This window comes from Cynocephalus volans, chromosome 11 (assembly GCF_027409185.1).
Source record: "Cynocephalus volans isolate mCynVol1 chromosome 11, mCynVol1.pri, whole genome shotgun sequence".
Lineage (NCBI taxonomy): Eukaryota > Metazoa > Chordata > Mammalia > Dermoptera > Cynocephalidae > Cynocephalus > Cynocephalus volans.
In genome coordinates this window covers 5066140-5091693 of record NC_084470.1, presented here as the reverse complement: position 1 = coordinate 5091693, position 25554 = coordinate 5066140, and the positions used below count along the sequence as shown (strand labels likewise).

At 43.6% G+C, this 25554-nt stretch overlaps 1 gene segment (V, D, J or C); it reads left to right on the top strand.

The window, feature by feature from the left end:
• The first annotated feature begins 7705 nt into the window (after positions 1–7705).
• Positions 7706–25554, top strand: part of LOC134390934 (T-cell receptor gamma chain C region C10.5-like) — a 52721-nt gene continuing 34872 nt past the window's right edge. The window contains 1 exon segment of the C gene segment in view: positions 7706–7739. Coding sequence covers positions 7706–7739 — 34 coding nt within the window.

Sequence of the window (25554 nt, the reverse complement as noted above, 5' to 3'; positions counted from 1 at the left end):
GAAGCGTGTCTCCATCACTGAGATAATCACTTCAGGCTTCCACAGCTGGAATTCCACGGCACATTCTAATCACATACCTCATCCCCCTTGGTCTGTGCTCTGAGAGCCCCTTCTGCACCAGCCCTGGCTTCCTATGAGGGAGAGACTTGTTTCTTAAGATAAATAAATAACCCGAACCTTGGCTTAGGGCATTGTCTGTAGGCTTGGTATAGGGACGACTCCACTCCTGAGACAGAACACTCTCACTAGAAACTCCACTGAGTTCCTGAGGTTTCGGTCCCAAGGCCAGAACCCAGAGATCGTCTTTGTCCCTTCTCTGCCATGAAAAGCTCCTCCTGGTGAGACCCCAGCCTCCCAGCAAGGCCGCCAGTTGCACCGCTGAGGTCTGGCCCACTCTTAGAACAAGCACAGATGGGTTGATCTGAGCTACACAGACAGTCACTGTCCCCCACACCAGCATCGTCACCACTATACTCAATTAAAGTTTTCTTAAATGACACAGAGACCAATGAGAGAAATCTAATAGACATCTTGCCTTCCAGGAGCATTAAGGAGAATATATGTTTTGGACAAAGTAGCTCATGATACAATTTAGTTCCTTTTAATTCAAATAAGCTAGAGAGGAAGGCAAAACGACAGCAATGATTTCATAGTGTGGATTCAATAAGAGTCTTCAGCGTATTTCAGAAGCACATTGCTAAGGCAGACACCATTTCATGACACAAATAACGCAAAATGTCTGGTGACATTTTACATGTATTCACAATCTCTCACGTGCCCCTTTCATAACTCCAACACTTTAGACCGAATGCATGACACAGAAGAAGAAAAATTAATCATTTTGATATGTTGGATTTTATTACTTTTTACAATTGTCCAAACGGCACATGTGCATGAGTTAAAAACCACAAGGGAAATGTAGGGTGTTAAAAAAGAAATACGAAAGAAATCTGAGACATAAAACAAAAAAAGTGTTTTGCCTACTACAAAACTGTTATTTCAGTATGTTAATGAGTCTCTTGATGAGGAACCCAGCACAGACGTTCCTTCAGCTGCTCTGGGACAGAGCGGAGCAGTGTCATCACTGGGCAGTGTCCCGATCTCCCCAGCCCCAGGCAGGCGGCCGAGCCATGTGAACGCGGTGCCCTGTCCGCGAGGTCCCGCGTAAACACATGCTGGCTCAGCTGCCCAGTGCAGTCAGCAGCGGCGTCCCCATGGCCAGGCGTCTTCCCCTGGGATGACTCTCAGGGAGGCTCTTCACACTTAGGGAGAGACAGAGGCAGGTGGGCTGCAGCGTGAACACAGAAAGCCCCGCACAGGTTCCCAGGCGCCTGCGCTGAGGGCGGCGGGCAGGGCGGCTCCTCCCGAGGGCTCCGGCAGGGGGCGCAGTGGCGCTCGCGTCCCCGGACGCCGGGCAGGGCGGTGGCAGAGCGCAGGCTGGTGCATGCGCAGGCTCCTTCCCGCAGGACCTCAGCCGCCTCTGTCTGGGCTTCCTGCCACTGGAAAGCCACCAACTGTGTTTCCTTCTTGGTTGGACAATTAGACCGAGTGGCTGCCGCTACAGTTCATGTCTCTGCCTCTATTTACGAGGTGGAAGTGGCTCCTTTGACAGTTTGAAGGGACATAACGAGGGGCTCTGCCCAGAGCTCCCTGTAATTCCACTGCCATGTGCGGCAGCTTCCACATGCGCAGCTTCCCCGGTCACCCCCAGCCCCTCGAGCGACAGGCGACGCAGCGCTAGACCGCCCCGCACCAGACGGGCCCAGTGCTGCCACTTGTCCCCCGTGTGACTCTGCACAAGTCACATGGCCACTCTGTGCCTCTGTGGCCTCGAGTGTAAAAGGAGGCATCTGCTCGCGCTGTCCCTGGAACATGCGCAGGTGACTCCCTGCAACTAGGACAGTGACTGGCACACATGTCCCGCCTATGTAAACAAACGTGACTCATCCTGTTCTAGAAATGTGGGTCTCTGAGGTATTTCTCATATTTACAAATTTATATCTACAGAGAATATGTTAAGAAATTTACATTAATTAAACTGACTGGTAAATTCATGAGAATAACACAAATCTGAGTATGTACTTACACGCACATTCTGCTAATTTGATTCTGAATCTACTCAGAGAAGATCCTACTTTGTGGCCAGTTTCACTTCCAAACACTTACTTTAACAGAAGTGGCGCTCAAAGCTCTAAAAGTGGTTTTTCACCGTCCTGTTTCTCTTCAGCTTCTTCCTCAGATCCTACACCAGGGGAAGAGGCAGGAGAAAAAGCATGTCACTCCATTAAAGGGACACACGTGTCATTCAGATGACAACACACATGCATAAAAGTTTAAATGAAAGATGCAAATGTTTAATTCTCAGGAGATTTAAGTTAACAACAGCGCACTTAAAGCTTTACTTTATTTCATATAGGAGGAAAACTTAAAAAACAATCTCTCACTTGCACAAATCTGTCAACATGGCTTTTACTTGTGCACGAGGAAAAGTGTTCACACAGACCAGTAGTTGTCACCCTTGGCTGGTCCTCCTCCCCCTCTCGGCTGACAAGCTTGTATGTATGGTTGAAGGGTAAATAATGCTGAGCTTTGGGACAAAGAATTTAATCTAGGTATTTCTAGAAATTGCTATGCCAGGTGAGAGAGCAGTTTCCTAAGGCTATGAGTGCTGTGCCTGACAGTCACCCTTGTGTCACTTCCAGTGACCACTGTCCAGCAGTGCTGCGTCAAGGTCCAGTGAGCCTTATATGATTCCTACACGCACCCCAGTCAGCCTACTCTGGATTCTTTCCTTAGGAACCATCTCAAAAGAAATAATATTTATGGTTCATTAGGTAAAGTCTCTCTAAAAAGTAGAAAAGAAAGCTAACTATCTGGAACTTTAAAAAGATTAAATGATTATTACATTTCCATGAATTAGTAAATGGATGCCTCTACTTACAATCAGGTTTGTAGGTAGCTTATAACAACACGGAAAGTGCACCTGCTGTAAGGTAAAAGCAAATATGTAATGAATAAACTTTATGTACCGCAAGATCACGTTTGATAAAATTTAAAAGCCAAATGTATAGGTGCAAGTGACAAAGAGTGAGAAGAAAATAACCATGTGACTTTTATATATATTTCTGGATATTCCAAATTTGGTATAAGGTACTTTAATTGACTTTACAACTTTTACATTTTATTTTTTCAAAGCACGATGTAAATAATATAGGCAGGATGGGCACAATGATGTAAAATCACACACACACACACACACAAACAACCAGAAGGAAACAAACTACACTGTCAACGCAATATTGCCTAATAGTTTGAAGGAAAGGTGATTTTTAATCTTTGTTTGTTGCATCTTTTTATAAAAAGCATGTGTTACTTTCACAGCCAGGGAAGGGAAATAAAAAGGGAGCTGTGAGAAGACCAAGCAGGCAGGTTAGGGATTTAATAAATTCACACATAAAAGACGCAGCGTGCCTCAACTGCTGCTTTGCTCTTGTTAGATACACTTTCAGGAGGACATTTTTATCTTATGAGCATGTCTGCCTGGATCACAGCCAAGAACACTTCTGGTAAAGGAGGAAGAAAGCTGAGACTCCATCTTAAGAATCTTAAGAAAAGACTGTCCCTCATCTCAGCCTCATAAATGTCACACAGTAAAGGTTGAATTTGTGGTGAAATAAATACATAAGGGTGCAGTGTAGGAAGAATTTGCTTTCCAGACTATTAAGCTGCTGCAAGTCACAGAGACGTGGGTGGCTGAACTGCTTTCTCACTTTGAAAGAGTCTGGGGAGGACACTCACAGCAAGTCTTCCTGCTCCCAGGTTCACTTTCCACCTGCCAGGCCAATGGCATTTGAGCCGCAATGAATTGATGTTGTAAGACTGGCCCAAAAGTGCGAATCTTACTTGTCGGGAAGGCTCATCTCACAAAGACCAGGAGACAGAGATCGTTGCAATCAAGCAAGAGGTTTTTATTCCAGCATGCTGGGGTCGCCCCATCTTCAGGACAGAAGCGGCCCTGAGCTCTTAACACAAGCACTTTTTATTCAGTTTGGTAGGCAGACTTTGGCAACAGGAGGAGTTGTACACAGCTTATTGGTCATTTGAGGTGACTTTTAATTTCGTTGGTGGCCTTCAGTGGGGTGGTATACAGACGAAGAACTGGGGAATTGACCAATAGCCCACCCGTTTTGTGGTTAGACCCTTCCTGGAACTGGGTGAACTTTGGGCTCTTTGGAAAGTCCCTTCCCGCCAGCAATGGAAAGTCCTTATCTTCTGGTAACGGAAAGTCTCAAGCACCTGGTAGTGGAAAGTCCTAAGTACCTGGTATTGTTTACCCCAAAAGGTTGGGGGTTATCTCTTCCTCTACATTCCCCCCTTTTTCTTGTGTGTATTTCAATCATGAAATACTGTTTCCTGTTGGTTTAATTCCTGATATTGTTGCCTTAACATCATAATTTGAACAGTACCAACACGTTCTCTAACAAAAGCTAGCAAGCGTTTCAAAATGCAGGGACCGAAGGTCAGAAGCAACACCAAAATGACTAGCGGTCCTAGTTGGGTAGACATGAGGGTCGTGAGCCACAGAGAGCAGTTGAACCATGACTCAAACCATCCCTGATTTTGTTCTCTTTCTTTTTTTCTTTTGGCTAGGCCTTCCCTAATTTTGGCCATGGAGTCTTTAATTACCTCTGAGTGATCAATGTATAAACAACATTCTTCTCTTAGTGCAGTGCAGAGTCCCCCCTGCTGATGGAACAAGAGGTCAAGTCCCCTTCTATTTTGTAGGACCACCTCAGAAAGAGAGGTGAGAGACTCTTGTAATTTAGTAATTGAATTTTCTATTTCTTTAATATCAGCATCTATGGCTGCCTGTAAACTTTGGTAATTCTGACGTTGAATAGCCAGAGCTGAAGCTCCTGTTGCTGTCCCAGCTGTTCCCAATCCTAAGCCTAAGGATAGAAAGTGTGATACTTAGGGGCTCCCTTCTTTTCAGTAGTTCCCGTTATTTTCATCCCAGTGTGATAATAGTTCTTCATAGGGATGTTAAACAAGCCGAGGCAACAATTGAACCAAGACACAGAAATCCTGGGTCTCATCTAGGGCCTGTACGCTAACAAAGGGCATGACCCCAGTAGCGCAGGCCCACCATCTTTCTGGAGGGGGCAACAGATATGTGTCACCAGACCACTTGGTCAAGTTAAAAGTCTGGTTGCACAGCTGGCTGTGTGAGGAAGGGATTTTTCCCACACATGTTCCTTGCCCCGCAATAGCTGACAGAGTGAGTTTGACCTGTTGTTGCTGCCAACGACAGTTGGAGGCATCAGTTGTAGTATTAATTTCATTTCTGAAGGCTATTCCTTCATAATATGGAGGAGCAACATTATAACAAAGCCAGCAAGAGCAGGTAGCATTGGGGTTGGTACTAATTAAGACCTTGAAGGCTTCAGAGATTAAGCGGAATAACCCAGGTTGTTTTTGAGGCCTAGGTTCAGGGGGCTGAGTTATTTTCTTTGGTGCTGTAGCCTCTGTCCCTACAGTGGGGACTGAGGACTCTGGTTGGGTACCTGGGGGTGCTAGGGTAGTCTTTGGTTTGACCACTGGAGCTATGTATTCATTTGGGCCTATGGCGGTATACTGGGTTTCTATTTTGAGCTTGATGATGAACAACAGTCCATCATCATACCTCTCTTTATAGAACCTTAGTCCCCACGTAAACCCTGTTTCCCATCCAGTGATTTTCTTTCCTGAATCCGTGAAGGACACTCGGATGGGGCGGTACCATCCCTTGCAGGCAGGGACATTTTTCTAATTTGGATTTCCTTGGCTCCCTGTCTTTTGGTGGGTATAATTAGCAGTTACCTTTATATAATCCCAGGATGATGAGGGACCCCAATGCATGTCCCCCGAGGTCTCGCAGCCCCAGTTCTTACAGAAATAATCTCCTTTCCCTCCACATCTGTGGTTAAGTGCCCTGTTATGGTGGAACCCAGGGCACACATAGAATTTGAGAGTGCTCAGCATACTTCTCCGATCTCTAGTAGAGCAACCCCCCCCATGGATCGAGCCCGAGCCACCCCTGTGGGGAGGGGATAGAAGGGGGTTTGTGAGCATCAAAGTATCCTTCTAAATCCCAGTCGGCTGGGGCTCCCATGGATAATTTGCACACATCGGGAAACAGGTCAGGCCACCATGACCACGAGGTGACTATGGATGAGTTCCAGATCTTATCCCCTACTCCATTTATAACATACCAAGTTAACTTTTGAGGGGTAAGTGGGCTGGAAGATCCCAAGCTCTGGGGAAAGACTTCCAGGCACAGAAGGAGTTAAAGAATTTTCATCTTATAACACCTAAGGTGTCCGAACAATGTTAAGTTTGAAGGTGTGCTCCTTGGAACTCTGGACTCTCCAGGTGGCGTCTTTTGATCTTTGGCCCTCAGCTAGTGGTGCAGGCTTTACGTGCGAGGCGTGGATCCAAACGGTGATCCCGTCTACTTTTACGGCCATTGGTGTTGTCAGGAGCACCAGGTAAGGTCCATTCCTGCGGAGTTGCAGAGTCTGGGAGTGATGTCGTCTTATGTAGACCGTGTCCCCGACCTGAAACTGGTGAGAAAGTTCAGGGGTCCCAGGTTCATAGGCCTTCCTTCTATATTGCTTGCAGTCCTTTTAACCTGGCATATAAGTCTCTGTTACTGTGGCAGGTGGGTTCAAAGGCATCCCCCAGTAAAGTCTAGTGGGCAGGGGTACCATAGAGAATTTCAAAGGGGGGTCAGGTTGAACTGGGAGGGGGTGGTCCTAGCTCTAAACAGGGCCAAGGGAAGGAGCACCACCCAGTCCACGCCAGTCTCCATGGTTAATTTAGTCAGGGTCTCTTTTAGAGTTCTGTTCATCCTTTCCACCTGTCCTGAACTCTGGGGTCTGTAGATACAATGTAATTTCCAATTGACCCCTAGGTATCTGGCCACACCCTGGCTTACCTTGGCAATGAAGGCGGGTCCATTGTCGGACCCGATTACCTTGGGCACCCCGAAGCGTGGGAAGATTTCTTCCAGGATTTTCTTGACCACGACGGTGGCAGTTTCCTGCTTTGTTGGGAATGCTTCTACCCATCCAGAGAAGGCATGTACAAAAACTAGGAGGTACTTGTAACCATATTTACCTGGCTTGATCTCTGTAAAGTCCACTTCCCAATATACCCCAGGTCTTTCTCCCCTGGGTCTTTTGCCAGGTCCTGTGGTATTCTTACAAGCATTTACATTTTGACATGGCACACACTTATAAACTATCTGTTCTGCTAATTGTTTTAGCCCTGTGATGTGATATTTTGTCCTTAGGGCAGTCTGGACCAATTTAGAGTACTTAACTTGGGCCCCTCTAGCTTTGTGATGCTAACTAGCAGAAGAGAAGTGGACCTGTTGGCTGCCGCCCTTGCTTCAGAATCGGCCAAGTTGTTTCCCCTTTCGATGGGGGAATCCCCTTTCTGGTGGCCTGGGCAGTGTATAATACTCACTTTTAGCAGTCGGTGAAGTGCCTCTAGCAGGGCTATGATCTCTGCCTTGTTTTTTATTTCTTTTCCTCCAGAGGTTTACAGACCCCGTTGCTGACAGATAGCGCCATGCACATGGGCAGTGGCAAAGGCATACCTGCTGTCTGTATAGATGTTGATTCTTTTGCCCTCTCCTAGTTCAAGGGCTTTTGTGAGGGCGATGAGTTCTGCCTACTGGGTGGACGTTCCTGCAGGTAAGGCCTGTGCCCATATCAGGTTCTGGCCATCTACTATAGCAGCTCCTGCCTTTCGTACGCCTTCCTCCAGGAAACTGCTGCCATCAGTGAACCAGGTGGCTTCGGTGTCCATCAGAGGCTGATCTGACAAGTCTTTCCATCATCCATGTGCCTCAGCAAGCGCTTGTTGGCAGTCATGGATAGGAGGGTCAAGGTCAGGGTCTGGGAGCAACGTGGCTGGATTTAAGCTCGTGGGGGAACGAAAGTAACCCGGTCTGAATTCAGTAACAGAGTCTGATAGTGAGTCATGCGAGCATTTGTGAGCCAGCGGTCGGGGGGCTGGTGGACAATACTCTCTAAAGCATGAGGTGCCGAGATTACCAAACTCTGTCCCATAGTCAACTTGTTAGCATCTTTTACCAGAACTGCTACTGCCGCTATGATCCTTAGACAAGCTGGCCACCCCGAGGCTACTGGGCCTAGTCTTTTAGACAGATATGCTACAGGCTTTTTCCAGGGGCCCAGTTTTGAGTTATGACCCCCTTTGCAACCCCCTTATTTTCTGCCACATACAGGTGGAAGGGCTTGGTTACGTCGGAGAGCCCCAGAGCCGGTGCGGACATCAAGGCTGTCTTGATGTTGTTAAAAGCCTGTTGTTCTTCTTTTCCCCACTTGAAGGGCTGACTGTTCTTAGTGAGGGGATATAACAGGGCTGCCATCTCAGCAAAACCAGGTATCCATCGGTGGCAGAACCCGGCAGTACCTAAAACTTCCCTGACTTGTCTTGGGTTAGCGAATGGTGCAATGTGGAACACTGTCTCTTTTCTGGCCTCAGATAACCATCTCTTCCCATTTTTAAGAAGGTACTCCAGGTAACTGACCTGTCACTTGCAGATCTGAGACTTTTTGGCAGAAGCTCGATAGCCCAGTTCTCCCAACTCTGTAAGGAGATGCTTTGTTCCTTCCAGACACAGTTCTTCATCGGCTGCTGCCAGGAGGAGGTCATCTACATACTGCAACAGAGTTCCCTGGGGGTTAGAGGCCGGGAACATAGCCAAGTCTTGGTGGAGGGCCTCGTCAAAGATGGTGGGCGAGTTTTTGAATCCTTGGGGCAGGCGGGTTCATGTGAGTTGCCCTGCTAGGCCAGTCTCTGGATCTTTCCATTTGAAGGCAAAGTAATCTTGACTTTTACAGCCAGCGGTAAACAGAAGAATGCATCTTTGAGATCCAGTACTGCGTACCAGGTTCTGTCTGGGGGTAGAGAGCTTAAAAGATTATAGGGGCTAGGGGTTTTGGAGTGGAGGTTGGCCACCCACTTGTTTACCTCTCAGAGGTCTTGGACTGGTCGGTAGTCATTAGTCCCAGGTTTTTGGACCGGTAGCAATGGCGTGTTCCAGGCTTATTGGCACTTCTGTGGGATCCCCAGCTGGAGCAAATGGGCAATGTGGGTTCGGATGCCTTTGTGTGCCTCTCGGGACATTGGGTATTGTCAGACAGCTATAGGACTGGCCTGAGCCTTCAGCTCTATGTGGACGAGGGGCTGGTTTTTAGCCTTCCCTATCCCTGCAGTTTCTGCCCACACCTGGGTGTAGTTTTCTAACCACCAGTCCATCTGTCCGGTCTCCCGCCCTTGTTTTTCAAACAATTGGTATTCATCTTCCAGCCTGAGAGTTAGTACCTGGAGAGGCTTTCCTTTTCGATTTAACACCCGAGCTCCCTCAGGGTCAAAATGAATTTGAGCACCCATTTTGGTGAGGAGGCCTCTTCCCAGTAATGGGTAGGAGCACTCAGGAATGACAATGAACGAGTGGGATACCCAGCCCACGCCTAGGTCTACCATTCTTCAGGTAGTCCATGGGTACTGTCTGTTCCCTGTAGCTCCTTGCACCTACAATTTTTTATTCAAGAGGGGTCCATTTGTTTGCAGTAACACTGAATGCTGAGAACCAGTATCTACCAAGAACTGAGTGGGCTTCCCTTCCACTGTTAGGGTTACCCTGGGTTTGGGGAGGGGGTCCAAACCCCATCCCCTCTAATCACTGTCTTCCTGCAGGGCCAAGACTTTGGGGCCTGAGGCTATTTCATTTTCTTGGGGCATTCTCGAGCCCAGTGTCCTTTCTCCTTGCAGTATGCACACTGATCTTTTGCTAGGGGTTCCTTCTTGCTGCCCGGTACTGTCTTACTAGGTTCCCTAGTTTCCCTGACTACAGTGGCGAGAATTTTGTGAAGATTTCTTTCTTGGCGCTTTTCTCTCTTTATTTCTTTAGCCTCCTGCTCTTTCTGCTTTCTGTCTTCTTTTTCTTCCTGTGACTCTCTATTATGATAAACCTTTTCAGCCACCTGCACTAATTCCCTCAATGACTTATCTTGTAACCCTTCAAACCTCTGCAGTTTCTTCCTGATGTCTCTACTAGACTGGTCAATAAAAGCAAGTGTCACTGGAGCCTTGTGCTCCTCACTACTAAGATCATACGGGATAAACTGACGGAATGCCTCCATGAGTCTCTCCAGAAATGCTGATGGAGACTCATTCGGCCCCTGGATTGCCTCTCTTACCTTAGTCAAATTGGCGGGGCGTTTTGCTGCCCCTCAGAGACCTGCCATTAGAGCCTGGTGATAGACCTTCAGGTTCTCCCTACCTTCTGCCGAGTTGAAATCCCAGTTCGGTCTGGTCAATGCAAATCCTGCATCTATGACATCAGGGAGGAGTGTAGGTCGCCCTTCATCTCCTGCAACATTCTTTCAAGCCTCCAGGAGGATTCGTTGTTTGTCCTCGGTGGTGAACAGGACCTGGAGGAGCTGCTGGCAGTCATCCCAGGTGGGCTGATGAGTAAAGAGGAGGGATTCTACAAGGTTAGTGAGACCCTGGGGGTTTTCAGAAAAAGGGGATTATGAGATTTCCAATTGTAAAGATCAGAAGAGTAGAAAGGCCAGTACTGTAAGGGCTGGTTGCCCTCTTCATCAGGAGGGCCATAAGCCTGCAGGGAAAGATAGGAATTGCCTCTGGAGGGGCTGCTCACCTACTACGCGTCCCCTGCACAGGTCCCTCCCTTGTTCCTTGTGGGTCCTCCGGCGGAGTTGACAGGCAGGCTACCTGTTGGTGGAGGGAGGGAGGATAAGGAGAAGGAGGGTCTAGGAGAAACAAGTCCGATTCGGTGGGAGGTAGGCCCTCTGGTTTCTTTCCCATCTCTTTAAGAGCAAACACGGCCGATGGACCTGTTAGGAGAACAAAGGGACCGACCTACGGAGGAGGGTCCTTGACCAGATCTTCCCAGATGATGATATAAGGGACCTGGTCTGGGTGACTTTTAGAATTGAAACCAAAAATTTTTCTCTTTACTACGGTGATCAGCGGCAGAGAGAAGAAGCCTTCGGCGGGCCACCCGAGTTGGAAAGTCGGCCACTCCGAGGAACAAAGCCTTGCCCACTTATCCTTTTTCACCTGTACATACAGATTATGTGCCCTGGCCTTCACATCAGTCCAGTATTTCAGAGTCAGATTTAAAGGGGTCGAGACAGTCTGCCCCATGTTGCCCCAGAACGTCATCAGTGCCAACACACACACAACCAGACAAACAAAAACCAAAACACTGACGCACCCCTGCCACAGGCGCCACAACCTGATTATCAGAGAACTCAGAAGGGGTCTCCTTCCTAGAGATCTCCCATGAAGGTGAACCCATTCATCTCCAAGAACAGACAAACAAAAACCAAAACACTGACGCACCCCTGCCACAGGCGCCACAACCTGATTATCAGAGAACTCAGAAGGGGTCTCCTTCCTAGAGATCTCCCATGAAGCTCAACCCGTTCATCTCCCACATAGGAATCTGAAGCGTCCTCCAGTATTCCTGTGACCGCAGCATACCGGTACGTCTACCTGCCTCTATGGAAGACCACAGACTGGTGACTCTGTCTCGGAGCCTCCAAAAAACCAAAACCAGACCGACGACCCCATCCCGGAGCCACCAAAAAGCCGAAGCCAGATTAAGGCAGACAACAAAGACACAAAGAAAGACACAGCAGACAGACAGACAAGAGCGGTACCTACTCGAGCGATCCTCCATTCTCTAGTCTCTGGTCCCAGAGCGAGCTGTTTCAGGGCCAATGCACCAAAATGTAAGACTGGCCCAAAAGTGCAAATCCTACTTGTTAGGAAGACTCATCTCCCAAAGTCCAGGAGACAGAGATCGTTGCAATCAAGCAAGAGGTTTTTATTCCAGCATCCTGGGGTCGCCCCATCTTCAGGACAGAAGCGGCCCCGAGCTCTTAACACAAGCACTTTTTATTCAGTTTGGTAGGCAGACTTTGGCAACAGGATGAGTTGTACACAGCTTATTGGTCATCTGAGATGATTTTAATTTCGTTGGTGGCCTTCAGTGGGGTGGTACACAGACGAGGAACTGGGGAATTGACCAATAGCCCACCCCTTTTGTGGTTAGGCCCTTCCTGGAACTGGGTGAACTTTGGGCTCTTTGGAAAGTCCCTTCCCGCTGGCAATGGAAAGACCTTATCTTCTGGTAACGGAAAGTCTCAAGCACCTGGTAGCGGAAAGTCCTAAGTACCTGGTATTGTTTACCCCAAAAGGTTGGGGGTTATCTCTACCTCTACAATGAGTCTTGGAATTATGTGGTAATCCTAAATAAAGGTAAATTCATTTTTTAAAAGTTAATTCTTAGGAAAAACATAACAAAATTCATTCCTTACGTACTTTAAAAGGAACTTTTTCTGTGGTATAGTGAAGAGGTCAATAAAGCCTCTCCCTAAAAAGCACTCATAAAACTTGGCAAAATGGACAAAACTAGGCATTTCACCTCTCTGGAAGTGGCTAAAGGCAGACTACAATGGGAGCAGTGTTTATGTTTGAAAAACTGCAGAATGCAGGCACCCACATGGTGCTCTTGCCTGGAGCTGCTCCCACTCCTCCCCACCTCCCACCTCCCAGCTCCATGGCTTGTGGTTCTCTAGGGGTGGGGCACATTTAGGTGAGAAGAAGAGCCAGCTGCTCTGCTGGACTGAGGTTGTGGTCATTGCTGCAGCAAGCATTTGCCTGGCTGAGGCTGAGGGCATGCACAGAGGAGAACCAAGAAAGCCCAAGCTAGCCAAACACACTGAGCTGTGAGCACGAGCAGAGAGGGCATGAAAGGACACAGTCAGAAGTAAAAGCTGGGGAAGACCTGAAAATGGCCTGACTATGAATGTGTTAACCAGCCCATGTTCATATCCCCTAGGCACAGGATGGAAGCCTTAATCCAGTGTTTCAGTACAACCTCTGTGCAATCACTGGCTACCACTAAGCTCTGTAGACACAAGGTGACTTGTATGAAGCTAGGCTTAGAAAGAAAAGCAAGACTTAAAAAGAAAAAAACAATGAAACAAAAAACGGAAGACAGAAGCAGCCACACATCCCAGGGAGTCTAGATTTTGCAGATGTAGCACCATTTATTAAACAAATAAACAAATAGCAACAGTAGCCACCTTTTGAGAAAAAACATTAGAATCTAGAGTGGCTACAATATAGTTTCAGCAAAATACTCTCCAACTAAAAGTATGACATGCAAAGGAAGTGTGACCATTCTCACGGAACAACAACAAACGGTCAAAACAATCTGTCTCCAAATATTGTATTTAGCAGACAAAAGCATCAAAGCAGCTCTTATAAACATGTTCAAAGAACTATAGCTAGCCAATTTTAAAATTTTAAGGTAAATATGACAAAAATAAATCAATTACTACAGATTCTCAAAAAGGAAACAGAAATTACAAAAAGGGACAGAAATTTAAAAAAAGAAATTCTGGATTAGAAAAGCATAATTATAATGAAATTTTCACTAGAGGGGATCAAGAAAATATTCAAGATGGCAGAAGAAAAAAAATCCAGTCTGAAACAGAGAGAAAGAGGGAGAAGCAAAATTGATTAGAGCCCAGAGGCCTGTGAGATAACATCAAGCATAACAACATACATGTAATGAGGGTCCCAGAAGAAGGGAAGAGAAAAGAGTCAGGAAAATGTTGAAGAAATTATGGCCACGATTCCCCAAATTTGTTGAGAAATATCAATCTACACATTTAATTAGCTGAACGAACACAGACTAGGATATATACGAAGAGATCTAAATGTACATCATCATTAACCTGCTAGAAGCCGAGGAATGCACGACAATGAAAACATATCAAAACTCATGAGATGTCACGAAAGCAAAGCCTAGAAGAAAACATATGGCTTTAAATGCATCTATCAGCCACGATGAAAAGTCTCAAGTCCATCATGTAAGGGCACCTGAAGAAAGTAGAAAAAGAAGAGCCAGCTAATCCCAATATAAACAGAGTAAAGGAAGTAAGAGCTGACTTGGCACATTGATGGTCAACTGATTTTGGAAGAATGTGCCAAAGTCTTTTCAATGGGGGAAAGGTTGTGTTTTCAACAACAGGTGCTGGGACAACTGGATTTCCAAAAGCAAGAGAATGAATGTAACTTGTGTTTCAAAAGACGGTATGAAGAAGTGAAAAGACGAACTGGGAGGAAACAATTGCAAACCATATATCCGATAAAGAATTTTTTTCTAGAATGTTTAATGAACACTTACTACTTAATAAATAACAAAAGAAAACAACTAAAAATGGCAAAAGATGAAATAGACGTGTCTCCATGGAAGACATATGAACGTAACATAAAAAAAAAAATCTGTCATTAGGGACATACACATTAAAATGACAATGAGATACCACTTGAAACCCGTGAGACTGGCTGGCTATAATCAAAAATACTGATAATTCCAAGCGTTGGTGAGTATATGAAGAAACTGAAACCCTTATATGTTGTTGGACAGAATGTGAAGTACTCGTTGAGTATCCCTTATCCAAAATGCATGGGACCAGAAGTATTTCAGATTTTGGATCTCCTTAAATTTTGGAATATGTGCAGAATACATGCCAGTTGAACGTTCCTAATCTGAAAACATGAAATCCAAAATGCTCCAATGAGTATTTCTCTAAAGCACCATGTCAGCACTCAAAATGTCTTAAATTTTGGATTTTTGTGGTGATTTCCTAAAAAGTTAAACAAGGACTAGCAGGGATTAACTGCAAATGGGTTTGAAAGAAGTTTTCTGTGTGATGAATATGTTCTAAAATTATATTGTGATGTTAGATGAAAAATTATGACAAAAAATTATGAAATAATACATCCAGGATAGATGAATTTTATGGTATGCAAATTATACCTCACTCAAGCTTTTTTGAAAAGTGCATGTTATTCAATATACCTGGTAATGATTTTTGAAAACTTTTCAAAATTTTAATTAAAAGATGGGAAAAACTGCATTTCAAATCTATTCACTCACAAAGGTGATGACATGATTGATCATCTCAAGAACACTATGGAGAGATCAAAGGGTCTCTAATAACAACTACACAGGGCTGTGGAGCAGGCACATTAAATTAGAATTTAATGCCTTCACCCAGACTTGCTTAGAACAGAAGACATTATGCAACTGAGCTATTCCTCATTGTCAGTCAGTCTTGCCCTGATGTGCGAGGTGAAGAATTACACTTTCCTCACATCATAATGGGTCACATATAATAGCTTCAACCCAGTCATCTGAGGGAGGATCGTGCTTCCTTGGATGTGGTCAGATCAACAAGAAAGTCTACAAACTACCTTTAAAAGGACACCTAATAAAATGTGTGAATTTCCCAAGTCCCTGTGATACAAAAATTCAAGTTGTTTCTTTACAAGGAAAAATGCTAACATTTTTATTTATGGTGCCTCCTATTTCTTTATCTCTTTTCCTCCACTCATTCAACAGTTATAAATCTAACATGTGCTAGGTATTGTATTAGGTGCTGGGAGAAAAAGACAGAAAAGGCAAGTTGGGCCTTTTCAGATGCCCTCCTGTGTACCAGGGGTAGGTCAGTGCTATATCAGGGCAACAGCAGCTTATAATTTCAGGTACCAGAAGTCTGCTGAATTGTTAGCTACTGGCATCACAAGAAAACTTTGCTCTAGAGTTGAGTCGTCTTTTTTGATGAACAGTAATGTTTAAATTTTTAATTCTTTCCTAAATGGAAGATTCAGACGATGCAAACACAATACAGTAAAGTAAGCCATTGTGCACACTCCTCCTCTGCATTATGTCCTACACAAAGCAGCTGCCCAACGTTCTTGTTTAGCTCATAACCCAATGACGTGGTAATGCTCCATAGCTCCACTAGGTGGTGGTAGAAGTCACAGATAAGAAGCCAGCAAGTCCATGAGGGAAGCTGGAGGCTGCCTGAGGTGGCATATTCCTCACGTTTTTATCATCCAGCTGTCCTGAACTTCTAATTAAGAAAATACATTAGGACTGAGAAATTTTGTTAGTCTTGGAAAGAGAAACAGAAAAGCATAAATTATAATATGAACTTCCTCTTTTAAAGAAAAGACATAAAACATTTGAATGCGGGAATCCTCACAATGAGATAGAGAAGTTTAATACTTCACTCTAGTCTCTACTTTCTTAGAAACAGATTTTCTGCGAATCCACCTGTGCATTTCATCTGGCTCCATGTGTTCTGTGTTTTACGCAGCTTTTAGACCCAACACCAGTAGTCCAGGATGTCAAGTTGCTTGGAGTTCCTCTAGGACAGTGACGTTTTACAGTGCTGGGCCTACTGTCAGTCATGTGGCTCTTTCTGCCTGGAATCTGTTTTATTACAGTGTGTGTTTGTGTGTATGTGTTTAAAATATTTACCATGCTTAACACTGGGAATACAATAATGTAGTCTCTCACTCAACTCTATGGGTTGAATGTGTCCCCCAAAGTTCATGTATTAATCCCCACTGTAACAATGTTGAGGGTGGGAAATCCTATTCAAGTAATTGAAAGGTGGGGTCTTGAAGAGATGATTAGACTGTGAGGATCATGCCCTAGTGAATGGATCAATCCATTCATGGAGTAATAAGTCGATGACTGAATGGGTGGTAATGGGCTTGGTTCTGATGGCTTTATGAGGAGAGTGAGTGAGCTGCTTAGCTCTCTCTTGCTCAGCCATTCCCGCCATGTGACATTCTGCATCGCTGTTGTCACCACCAAGGCCCTCATCAGATGTGCCAGTAACATGAGTGTGGACTTCCCAGCCTCCAAAACTGTAAGAAATACATTTTATTTCTTTATACACTCTCAGTTTCAGGTATGCTGTTCTAAGCAACAGGAAATGGACTAAAACACTCAAGTTTAGATCCCAGTGGTGGAAAGAGAGCAGGTCAGTGCTGAGACAGTGCAGGTGAGACTGGATGATTGGGTTGTGAAAGAGGTCCCTAAGATCGTGCAAAACACCCTAACTAAGACGAGCAAAGCGACGGGGTGGGGAGGAGTGGAGGGGTAGAAGCCTTTGGAATATGTGAGTGGAGACTCGGATCGCAGAGGGGATGATGTTTGGAACAGAAACAGCAATGTGCACAATGGCTTGAAGGCCTCACAGCACAGCATTTTAAGAAAAGCCATGAATAGAACACAGGAAGCAGCAACAAGGCAAGAGGTCGGACAACTGGTTAGAAGTGGTCACAGAGATACTTTTTGCCAGGCTGAGGATCTATTCATTCTCAATCCTTTATTCCTCTGAAGGCCTTTGATCAGGGGTCTGACAGAATCAATTCTACTTTCTGTAAATACAGAAAGGCCATGTCAGTTAGTAGTTAAGAACACGGACTCTGACCCTGAAGCCTGGGTTCGAACCCCAGCTCCACCACATACTATTTCTGTGGTGTTGGGCAAAGTGTGTCACTTCTCTGTGCCTCGATTTGTTCATCCCTACAGCAGCGACAATAAGAATTAAGACTGGTCACGAGGAGAAATGAGTGTATTCTAGTGACGCCTTAGAGCAACACCTGGCACTTACAACAGTGTTAGCAATTGTTTAAATCATTTTTAAAAATAATTTTTTGTGGCAAAATATTCTTAACATAAAATGGACCATTTTAACCATTTTTCATGTACCATTTAGTAGAATTAAGTACATCCACATGGTTGTGCAACCATCACCACCCTCCACCTCCGGAATGTCCCCAGCCCCTGGAGACCACCGTTCGACATCTTCTCCATGAATTTGGCTTCTCTAGGTGCCTCGTGTAGGTGGAATCATACAAAGTTGTCCTGTCATGTCTGGCATATTTTACTTCCCATAATGTGTTCAAGGTTCATACATGTTGTAGCATGTGTCGGCACAGCTTCTGAAGGCTGAATAATATCCCATGGGATATATATGTGAGGGGACTTCAAAAGGTTATGGAAAAATAGAATTAAAAAATACAAGAATCCTTCCACAAACTTTTTGAAGCATCCTCGTAAATCACAGTTTGTTTATGCATTCGCCTGCCGATGGCCATCTGGGTTGTTTGCACCTTTTGTGTATTGTGAATAACACTGCCATGAGCACAGGTGTAACAACAATCAGTTCCAGTCCCTGCTTTCATTTCTTTTGGATGCATATATACCCAGAGTTGGAATTGTTGAGTCATACGCTAGTTCTATGTTTAATTTTTTGACAAAAGGCCACACTGTTTTCTCCAGAGGCTGTACCATTTTACCTTCCCACCGGCAATGCACAAGCGGTCCAATTCCTCCACTTCCTTACCAACACTTGTTATCTCCTGGTTTGTTCTTTCCATATAATAGTCATCACATGGGTTAGAAGTGGGATCTCATTGTGGTTTTGATTTACATTTTCCTAATGATCACTGATGTTAAGCATCTTTTCGTGCGCTTCTTGGCCATTTGTATATCTTTTTGGATAAAGTCTATTCAAGACATTTGCGCACTATTAATCGGGTTGTCTGTATTTTTATTGCTGAGTGCAACTGCTATTTCTAACAGAGCACTCTGGTGACTGGTTAGTGGAAGGCAAAACTAGAGGCAGGGAGACAGAGCCTGTTACAGAGATTGAAGCAAGGAAGGCTGAACTGAGGTTGGAACTTACAGGAAGTGAGAGATTCAAATGAGATCGTGGAGGCAGACATAAAGGAGGGAGAATCTCAGCAGCTTTGAGAATGACACAATGTGAGCTGTAAGAAAGGGACACAATCTGCAGTGAGGCTCTGGCTTGCGACGTGGTCAAGTGGGAGGATGGTGCTGCTATTCTTAGACGCAGGAAATCCTACAGTAAGGCTGGTTTAGGGATGACAGGTGACACAGAAGTAGTCAGGACCCACCACTTTGTCTGTCCGTCTACTAAGATGTGGATCACAAATCACAGTGTCTGTGCCCCTCTACTATACATATGCTTCCATCTCTGAGTCTCACCGCTGGTCTCAGATAAGGCTGTGTCTTAGTTATTTTCCTATTCTGAATGCCTGGTATGTTAAATGTTTGCTAAGTGTATTGAGAAATAGAGGGGGAAGGGAGAGGGACAGAGGAAGAGTTTTTGCACGAGGAACAAAAACACAAATGACATTCAAATGTTTTACCTGCTTCAAATTCAGGAGGGGAATAAAACTGGCCATCAGAAAGAACATGAGGTATAAGTGCCACCCTCTCTGAAGCATCCTGAACTATCAGGAGTCCTGGAAGAGGAGAAATTCAGATGCCAGAAATGATTTCACCATTCTGGAAGCTTCTTGGCAAGATGAAGTACCATTAAATGGTATTATCATTATACTACAAACTTCCTAGATAAAAGTGATATTCAAAAATGTTTCGAAAAAAAAGATTATGGTTTCGTTAATAAATTATGAAGCAATACTGTAAGGAAAAATCACCAAGTAGTTTAAAACATTGCTTCGTGTTATTCATGGGATTCCTTAACTCAGTATTTACAGCATCTTTCCCTTTGGAATACCTACCTCCCTACAAAAGTGAACAACATCAAAACCAAAACACGAAGTGAAATAAAAAACCCACTCAGTTCTGTGGACTGCATCTGGTTAGAGAAATGCCAGATTATGCATAAGACGTAAGTGGCCTTTTATACATACAGAAAGAGTAATTAAGATGTTGAAGAATTATTTATGTGATAAAAAGGACTTCAGTGAGAAGAAGTCTACTAAAGAAAAAAGTGAAGGGAAGAGAAGGAAGCGTGATGTGAAGATCAGGAGCACGGACAGGTGAAGAGAAGGGCCACTGACACCTGCGTTCCTTGGCTAATGGCTGAGTTAACGTTAGATAACGTGGGAAGAAGCACCAGGCCAGGGAGCAGGGCCAGGGACACGCGTAACAGATGCCTCTGACAGTGAAGACGAGTGCTGTCTTAACACGGTTTTCATTAATCATGTCTTCTGCTTTATTTATTACTTTGAATTTGATTTAATCACATGGCCTTTCAAGCCTCGGTCATATTAACAGTTGTCATGTTTTCAATAAAGTTCAGATATTTATATACACTGTAAAAAACATACCTCCATGAACTTTACCTATCTCCTGCCCACGACATGTGTTCATAAGGGAACACAGGGCGCAGGACAGAAGACACATCCCAGTCTGACTAATATGGTTTTAAATTCTACTCTTGAATTCTACTTCTTCTCTTCAGGATTTCTTCTCTGTAAATGAGACTTTCCAAAATAAAGCAAATAGGAAGGCTATTTTTCATCCTGATATTTTTGAGGTTGTAATCATGCTTGACTTTCGTAAAATACAAGATTTTTTTCTGTAAGATAAAAGATTTTTTTTTAAAATTTTATTTTGACGATATACATTGTGGCTGATTATTGCTCCCCATCACCAAAAACTCCCTCCCTTCTGCCTCTCCCCTTCCCCCCCAACAATGTCCTTTCTGTTTGCTAGTCATATCAACTTCAAGCAATTGTGGTTGTTATATCTTCTTCCCCCGCACCCAGTTTGTGTGTGTGTGTGGGGGGAGAATTTATATATTAATTTTTAGCTCCGACCAATAAGTGAGAACATGTGGTACTTATCTTTCTGTGCCTGACTTGTTTCACTTAATATAATTCTCTCAAGGTCCATCCATGTAGTTGCAAATGGCAGTATTTCATTCGTTTTTATAGCTGAGTAGTATTCCATTGTGTAGATGTACCACATTTTCTGTATCCACTCATCTGATGATGGACATTTGGGCTGGTTCCAACTCTTGGCTATTGTAAAGAGTGCTGCGATGAACATTGGGGAACAGGTATACCTTCGACTTGATGATTTCCATTCCTCTGGGTATATTCCCAACAGTGGGATAGCTGGGTCGTATGGTAGATCTATCTGCAATTATTTGAGGAACCTCCATACCATTTTCCATAGAGGCTGCACCATTTTCCAGTCCCACCAACAATGTATGAGAGTCCCTTTTTCTCTGCAACCTCGCCAGCATTTATCGTTCAGAGTCTTTTGGATTTTAGCCATCCTAACTGGGGTTAGATGGTATCCCAATGTGGTTTTGATTTGCATTTCCCGGATGCTGAGTGATGTTGAGCATTTTTTCATATGTCTGTTGGCCATTTGTATATCTTCCTTAGAGAAATGCCTACTTAGCTCTTTTGCCCAGTTTTTAATTGGGTTGCTTGTTTTCTTCTTGTAAAGTAGTTTGAGTTCCTTATATATTCTGGATATTAATCCTTTGTCACATGTATATTTTGCAAATATTTTCTCCCACTCTGTTGGTTGTCTTTTAACTCTGTTAATTGTTTCTTTTGCTGTGCAGAAGCTTTTTAGTTTGTTATAATCCCATTTGTTTATTTTTCCTTTGGTTGCCTGTGCTTTTGGGGTCGTATTCATGAAGTCTGTGTCTAGTCCTATTTCCTGAACTGTTTCTCCTATGTTTTCTTTAAGAAGTTTTATTGTTTCAGGGTGTATATTTAAATCCTTAATCCATTTTGAGTTGATTTTAGTATACGGTGAGAGGTATGGATCTAGTTTCATTCTCCTGCATATGGATATCCAGTTCTCCCAGCACCATTTGCTGAAGAGGCAGTCCCTTCCCCAGTGAATAGGCTTGGTGCCTTTGTCAAAGATCAGATGGCAGTAAGTGTGTGAGTTGATTTCTGGATTCACTATTCTATTCCATTGGTCAGTGTGTCTGTTTTTATGCCAGTACCATACTGTTTTGGTTATTATAGCTTTGTAGTACAGCTTAAAGTCAGGTAGTGTTATGCCTCCAGATTTATTTTTTTTGCTCAGCATTGCTTTGGCTATGCGTGGTCTTGTATTGTTCAATATAAATGAATGGATAGTTTTTTCAATTTCTGAGAAAAATGTGATTGGAATTTTGATGGGGATTGTATTGAATTTGTACATCACTTTGGGTAGTATGGACATTTTCACTATGTTGATTCTTCCAATCCAAGAGCATGGGATAGCTTTCCATCTTCTTGTATCCCTCTCTAATTTCTCTCAGCATTGGTTTGTAGTTCTCATTATAGAGATTGTTCACCTCCTTGGTTAACTCAATTCCTAAGTATTTTATTTTCTTGGTGGCTATTGTAAATGGGCAGGCTTACTTGATTTCTCGTTCTGCATGTTCACTATTGGAGAAAAGAAATGCTACTGATTTTTGTGTGTTGATTTTGTATCCTGCTACTGTGCTGAAATCATTTATCAATTCCAAGAGTTTTTTTGTAGAGGTTTTAGGCTGTTCGATATATAGGATCATGTCATCTGCAAACAGGGACAGTTTGACTTCATCTCTTCCAATCTGGATGCCCTTTATTTCCTTCTCTTCTCTGATAGCTCTGGCTAGTACTTCCAACACTATGTTGAATAGGAGTGGTGAGAGTGGGCATGCTTGTCTAGTTCCTGTTCTTAAAGGAAAAGCTTTCAGCTTTCCCCATTCAGGATGATATTGGCAGTGGGTTTGGCATATATGGCTTTAATTATGTTGAGATACTTTCCTTCTATACCTCTCTTATAGAGGGTCTTTGTCATGAATGAGTGCTGAACTTTATCAAATGCTTTTTCAGCATCTATAGAGATGATCATATGGTCCTTGTGTTTGAGTTTATTAATATGGTGTATCACATTTATTGATTTGCATATGTTGAACCAGCCTTGCATCCCTGGGATGAATGCCACTTGATCGTGATGAATAATTTTATGTATGTGTTGCTGTATTCTGTTTGCTAGTATTTTAGTGAGGATTTTTGCATCTATATTCATCAAGGATATCGGCCTGTAGTTTTCTTTTGGTTATATCTTTACCTGGTTTTGGTATCAGGATGGAGTCCAGATAGTATTGGATACAGGATAATGTATTGAATTCTTGAGCCCATATAGGGCCTCACTGGTTACCTAAATGCTTAATACAGGATAAAGTAAAGAGAAAGACTTGAGAGATACACAAAAATTCTGAGGACATAAGCTCTTTTCAGACAGGAATGCAGAGACCTGCTGTGGAATCACATGTGCCACCTTCTTCCCATGGTTGTCCCACCTAGTCTCCAAAGAGCCCAGAGCACAGTGAGATATCCTGTGCTCAGATCTTAGAAGAACTTACCAGGCATTGGACAACATGATGAAACACAGGGAAAGAGACACCTTATTCATGTTGCATTGAAATGATAGAATACTACATAGACTTTGAAAACAATGCTTTATGGATTTAACAATATAATTAGAAAATGTTCACAATATAATATTAAAAAAGATTCATAAAGTATATAATAACCTCTTAAAACTATGTCTGTATCAATACAAGAATTTCTTTTTTTGAAAGGGAAAGGAATTCTCCAAAATTTTAAGAATTATTATTCCTGAGGAAATAGATGGTTTTAATTTCTTCTGTGTACTTTTCTTAATGTTACATGTTTTCCCTAAATGAGATACTATTGTTTGCTGTAAAAAATATTTAACAAAATACTTTGTTCTTATTTTCTTAGTAATACCAAGACGTGATAGCATCACTGAAGACTCATGATGTGCTAGGTACAAATATCTGAGCATTTTCTGCATTACCCTTGTGTAATGTGATAATATAAGCCACTCGACCTCCAAGAAATATATATGTAGGCAAGAGACCTGTGTGGAATCTGAGGCCCACAAAGCTTAAATAACATACTCAACATTCTACAGGGTTAAGTGGTATGAAGTGTGTTTAATTTTCTCTGGTCATTAAAAATAATGTTCATATAGATTATTTGAAGACCTGCAGTATTGCTCATGATAACAAGTTAATCAAAAGAAGGGAATATTAAGCCAAATATGCAAATTCCACTCTTATATATGTATAAATAATACCAAGCAATTCTACTTCTATGTATAAATATGCAGAGAAAAATTCAAAGGAAAAGGTAATGATGGGTACATTTATTGTCATTATTGTAACTCATTTTACTGAGATTTTCTTTAATGAAGAGTTATTATTTATCTGAGTTCTTATATGTACCAGCTCTGGGTCTTGGAATGAGTCATTAACCTCTCTTTGTCACTGTCCTCATTTGTCAAACAGAGATTACCATAACACCCATTGCACAGGGCTGTTGAGGTGTTAAATAAAATAATATAAGAACGCATCAAGAATAATGCCTGACAAGCAGCAAGTCCTCTATGGACATTAGATGCTAAATTAATCTTAAATCTTATCGCTACACATTAAACATAACATTTCTTTGAAAATACTACTTCATGTGACAAACATTCAAGACACAGTTCCAAGGTCCTGGGCAAGTAGAAGCTGATTTCCACAGCCTGCTCTGCCTCACATCTGCCAGCCAGCAATTGTAGTCTAGTCTATTCTTGGATGCATCCGGATTACAAATAAAATTTGATTTTTCTGAGTCATAAGCTGATTGGTGACATCTCAATTGATTTCAAAAACACTAAATACCCCAGTGCTTGTGTATATGGCATATTAAATAATGTCAATGAGATATTCCAGCATCTAACTGTTTTTTCTGTTGTGTGTTATTGAAAAATAAAGATCAGCATTCTTAGGTGAGTCCTGAATCAACAGCAAATCACAGAAATATAGACATAGGGACTGAACACAGCAGGTATGTCCTTATATTTCCAGAACAATGTTTCCACAGTACGGAATGTCAGTGAATGACTGAATGGGTAAGAGAACAAGCCCTGCCCCACCCCGCGATGTGCACATTCATGCCAGGGATTTCTTTCCAGATGCTTAACCCACTTACCCATCTGCCCAGCACTCGTGGGTACAGGAGACCTCAGAACTGCTCAGAATTGTAGCAGTTCATAAAAAGCCCCAGGGAGCCACCTCACCCACCACTTCTCCGGAGACACCAGAACAGCCCCCCCTGCCTGTCACTGGCTTGTGACCTCCGGCTACCGGGTGCTGGGGAGCCTGCCTGGGAGGCAGGATGCTGCTGCTGGAGATGGTCCTCTTCTCTGGCCTCTGGGCATGTGAGTAGCCCCCAGTCATTTCAGTCTACAGGAGAGACAGAAGTCACTCTTCATTATGGCCTCATTACATATCGTTTGCTCATGGGGATTTCTCTTCTTTGCTTGCAGGTGGACTTGGGCGGTTGGAACAACCTGAAATGTCAATTTCCAGAGCAACCGATGAGAGTGTCCAAATACCTTGTAAGGTGTCCGTCCAAAACTTTGAAAGTGCAGTTGTACACTGGTACCGGGAGAAACCAAATCAAGGTTTAGAACACCTAATGTACATTTCGACAACCACTGCTCAAGGTCACTTAGGTGGGAAGAGGAACAAACTCGAGGCAAGTAAAAATTCTCGTACTTCCACTGCGACCTTGAAAATACATTTCTTAGAGAAAGAAGATGAGGCCACATATTACTGTGCCTGTTGGGTTAAGCACAGTATTAGAATTGCTGAAATAAGCTACACAAGAACCTCTGCATGTCTGTGCCAACCCACATCCTTGTCACTGTGGTCAACCACAGCGGGCAGCTCCACAGGGCACCGGCCCAGGCCTCCCCTCCCTGCAGCACTT